Source organism: Eumetopias jubatus, unplaced genomic scaffold, assembly GCF_037043125.1.
Source record: "Eumetopias jubatus isolate StellerSeaLion01/CBP00866 unplaced genomic scaffold, mEumJub1_p1.0 scaffold_8, whole genome shotgun sequence".
NCBI lineage: Eukaryota > Metazoa > Chordata > Mammalia > Carnivora > Otariidae > Eumetopias > Eumetopias jubatus.
Genome location: NW_028274814.1, coordinates 81,998,969 through 82,003,226, shown reverse-complemented (window position 1 = coordinate 82,003,226; position 4,258 = coordinate 81,998,969). Strand labels below are relative to the sequence as shown.

The following is a 4,258-nucleotide window of genomic DNA, read 5'->3' as shown; positions in this document are numbered from 1 at the left end:
TAGCCTGAACCAATTCTGAAGTTTCCTCCCACTTAAGAAACACAGGGACATAGGGACATATGGTGTCTTCCTCACTGATGTGCTGGTTCCTTACTATAAAACTGATACACTTTGGAGCGTCTATGGAAGGGCAGCAAAAGTAGTAGAATGTGCTGGGCCCAACCAAGGTAATGGCACAGGTGAACAGAGACCAGGAAAAAAAGCTTTATTTGGACTGAGAGGTGGAGAATGAGAAGGACCTAAGCCAGTCTATTGAACTAAGGAGTGAGATACCAAAATGGCAAGCAGAGCTTATCAGCCAAATGGACTCCACCTCCCAGCAGCCTTACAGTTAGTACAATCAATAAAGGCTGCTGGGAAATCTATTTGCCACTAAATCACCAAAGTGTGCCAGCCACCATTACAAAAACGGCACAGTTTCTTTTTTTCCATAATTAAATTTCCACACCTCCCAACTACAAGTATTACAAAAGAAAGTTTTAAAAAATCACATTTTACAGATCTTAAACTCATCTTTGGCATTCAGCTCCAAGGTCTCACCATCCTCAAAAAATAGTTCTCCTGCTAAACTCATCAGCTAAAAGTTCTACCCAAGTAGTGAGAAGACGGTCTTTGCTAGCCATGGCAATTCTTTTCCCATTCTCCCTAGCTGGTTAGGGCTGAACAGCAGAGTAAGGCTCAGACTGGGGGATGAGGGAGAAGGGGCACAAGGGCTAATTTTCCCCAGTACAAGATGGCATCTGAAGCTTGATGGGAGAGCAGAACTGGAGAGGCTTGAGGGAAGGGTCCAGGCCCTGTATTCAGTCAGAGTCACTGCTGGAAGAGGAGGAGGAGGAGGAGGAGGAATGCTGTAACGGGAAAGGGGAAAGGAGACAGCATCAGATCCAAGGACCTTTGATCACTCCATGGGACGTTCTTTGGTGCTCTACCCCTCCACCCAAGCACCCCTTGCTTCCTAAGAAGGTGAGGAGTCTTGAAACAGACTGTCCCTTAAACAGCAAAAGCAAACATTTCCTTCAGCAGCGAACATACAGGAATGGATTAAACCCTCCCAAATCAGTGCACAGAACTTAATACTGCTTTTGGAACATGTTTCTAATTTTCTTTACCTGAGCCAGTGCCTAGGCAGGGAATAAATTATAGGTACTAGCACACTATAGTGCTAGGAGACAGCTGCTACCATACAAATGCTTACTGACTGGTTGCATGGAATGTTCGTGTAGCTGTGGGTCTAAGACAAATGAGTAGAACCAGCATCTGGGTGCCCATCTATCTCCACTTTTTCCTAAGCCCCAAATGGGAGAAAGTGAGGAAGGTGGGAGAGAAGGTGAGGAGAGTCCTAGTCAAGGTTCTTTACATGCACACTTCCATCACAACTGTCATCAAAAACATTTTTTAGTCTCTCCAGGGTAATTTCTCCCCCCATTCAACCTCATCTTTCCTTCTCCTCAAATTTCTACCAAAGATCCATAACCAGGAAGTAGTGCCCAAAGCCCTAAGGCAAATAAACACTAGGCAGTAAAATGTAAATTAAGGTCTCCTCAAGATCCAGGCTGGTTCTGTCCTTCCAGAGTTGTTCTGAGAGCTACTTGTTAGTTAACACTCTTCCAGAACGTAGAAGATACTCGCCTTGGGGCTGAGCATGAAATTTAGGTTTTGTTTGAGGCTGAGGGTCACTGAGTCTTGCTGGGTGGTAGGACAAAAGGTCCCTGTAATTAACACAAAACCTTGAGAACACTGAAGGTGGGTGTGTCTAACTTGCTAAAACAAGCATCTGGGGATGGGAGTGGAGCAAAAGTTCTGGGAGAGAAACAGACAGGAAGGGCTTTGGATTCTGGTATCTATTCTAAGGCTCAGCGTAGCCCCTCCTTGACAGAAGGCCCCTTAGCCTAATATTTCAAGATGATCGGATTCTTACCAGCGGGAATACTTTACAAAGAAGAACCATCTACCAGAGCAACACAGTGGCTGCTCCATGTCCTCAGACTGCAAATCCCCCTTGCCCACTCCTGCTAGCCTAGTCCCTCTGTGGGGGCACCCCTTCCTAGCCAGGCTCCAGAGGGCACTGACCTTGCCATGCTTGTGGTGTTTGTGCATCTTTTTATGAGCTTTCTTCATCTTCTTCCGCATCTTCTTGTCCATCACCATTCCCGGTCCTACCATGCCGGGTGCCACGGGATTCACAAGAGGCATGCCAGGAGCAGGTGGTGGGTAGGGAGGTGGGTAGGGACCTAGGGGTTGGCATCCTGGATACCCTGGTTGTGGCACAGGATGAGGGGGCCCACCTGGGGGGAAAGCTGGATTCCCCTGGGGAACTCCTGGGGGAGTTGGAAAGGGGCCTGGAGGATAGGCAGGATTTACAGGTGGTGGATGGGAAGGATTGGAACCTTCAGGGTACCCAATGTTAGGGGGATATGGATTTGGTCCTGGCTGCCCTGATGGAAGAAGCAAAGAGTAAATTAAGATTAGAACAGCTCAAAGTCTTTGACAACAAACAAGGACAAAAAAGGGGATTCAGTTTCTCACTCAATACTTGAAGGGAAATGCAAAGGTGAGGAAGGGGAATGGGGCGGAGGGGAGACAAACCTGAATAGCAGAGAAAAGGTAAGAGCACGGGCAGGGCTGGGGAAGAGAGGGAAACTAGTGAAGTCTAAGGAAAGAGTACCGGTCAGCGGGTGGTTTGACTGCTTTGGCAGGTGGGAGAGGGGGAGGAAAAACTGACAGAAACTTCCTACTGTGGGGCTCATCTGAAAAAGGTTTGCGGTGGGAAAAGAGATCCCCCCAAACACCTACCCCCAAACACCTACCGGCATTGGGATTCCACATGTTCAGGTGTTTCCTCCGGCCTGAGGAGAAAGAAATGAAGGCAAAAAGCTGATGGCGCAGAGGTGGGAAGGGGATTTAAAGACCGAGCCCAAACCCAGTGCCTCTCGGAAAGACTCAAAGAACTACCACGACCTCCACATAGATATTTTTTTCCACCCGTTCCTTCGCCCTCAGCACCTATTTTTTTCCTTCTTTTCTAACTACTGGGATCTAGCTCCCAGGTCCCCTCCACCTTATACTACCTCTGGCCGCTGCTGGAGGTCTCTAACTCCTCAATAGAGGGGCAGAGTCCGCGAACTCACTGTCCTCATCCTTCACCTCCCTTTCCGTGACTGAGTCCGGAAGACTTTCAGCACCCAAAGGCTACGGAAGGATCTTAAACAATTTCACCACCCCCACCCCGGGAGTGGGGGAGGGAGTCAGGAGAAGGCGTTCAGAAAAGATCCTCAACCACTTACTTATGTAGGCACACCCCCTTCCACATTAAATAGGCCAAATAGAGATCCTGGCTCCTAGTTGCGAAGGGACCCCTGACCTACGGAAGAGGAAAGGAGGAAATTGAGGAATCCAGATGCCCCGTCACCTTTATACCACAGCCTGAACTTGACTCATCTTTGGTTCTCACTTCCTGATCTCACTTCCCCGACCCTAGGCTTCAGCACCTGCCTCTGCTACCACCTAATTGGCAATCGCTTTGTCTTTCGGCGTAGTGATTGGAGAACACACACGTCAATCACTCTAGTCCCAGCTAGGCTGGTGGACAACGTTTGCAATAGGGGCGGAGCGGGGCTCTGCAGGGAACTAGGCTGGTGCAGAGGAGTGGGCGGTCCGGAAATCCCTGGGGGCGGGACCAAGAGAGATCTAGGAGAGGGCGGAGCCAGGTTATGAGCAAAGTCCCTTGAGAGGCAGCCAGGGAGGTCAGCCTGTGCCCCCTGAGCTCCTAGTCAGAGGTGGGTGCGACACCTTGTAAGGTGAATAATAACACCGTGGTAAGTATTGTAACACGGATATACGCAGAGCGCTTAAGAGAAGGCGGAGAGCTGCTGAGTCTCAACCCCCCGCCTCAATTTTGCCTCCTCCCGCCTATCCCCCGGTGGAAAGTAAAGAAACATTCTTGGGGGAAATACAAAGATTCCCTAATCCCTCGTAGGATTCCCTATCTCAGTTTTATACCTCCGCCCAGCTGTCGAATTGCATAAGGCAGAAACCAAGGAGGTCATGCTTGATGGCTCTCTCCTTCACCTTTCCCTTGTCCCCTTCCAACACCACGAAGAGTTCGTTTTGTCTCCCAAATAAATCTGAATTCCTTCCACTTCCCTCCATCTTCCCTGCTCCCAACCTGTCATCATCTCTCGACTGGATTGCTGCAATGTCCTCTTTAAAAAAAGAAGAAGAAATCGGGCACCTGGGTGGCTCAGTTGGTTAAGCAACT

General features: G+C 49.2%; 1 protein-coding gene across 1 annotated transcript; it reads right to left on the bottom strand.

Moving 5' to 3' along the window:
- Positions 1-611: 611 nt before the first annotated feature.
- PRR13 (proline rich 13) lies at positions 612-3,465 on the bottom strand. The gene is made up of 4 exons (XM_028125673.2): positions 3,285-3,465; positions 2,808-2,846; positions 2,071-2,435; positions 612-848 (listed from the first exon to the last, which is right to left on the bottom strand). Exons 2-4 carry the CDS (start codon positions 2,824-2,826, stop codon positions 801-803), a joined length of 432 nt encoding a protein of 143 aa, XP_027981474.1. The 5' UTR covers positions 2,827-2,846; positions 3,285-3,465; the 3' UTR covers positions 612-800.
- Between the last annotated feature and the right edge of the window lie 793 nt (positions 3,466-4,258).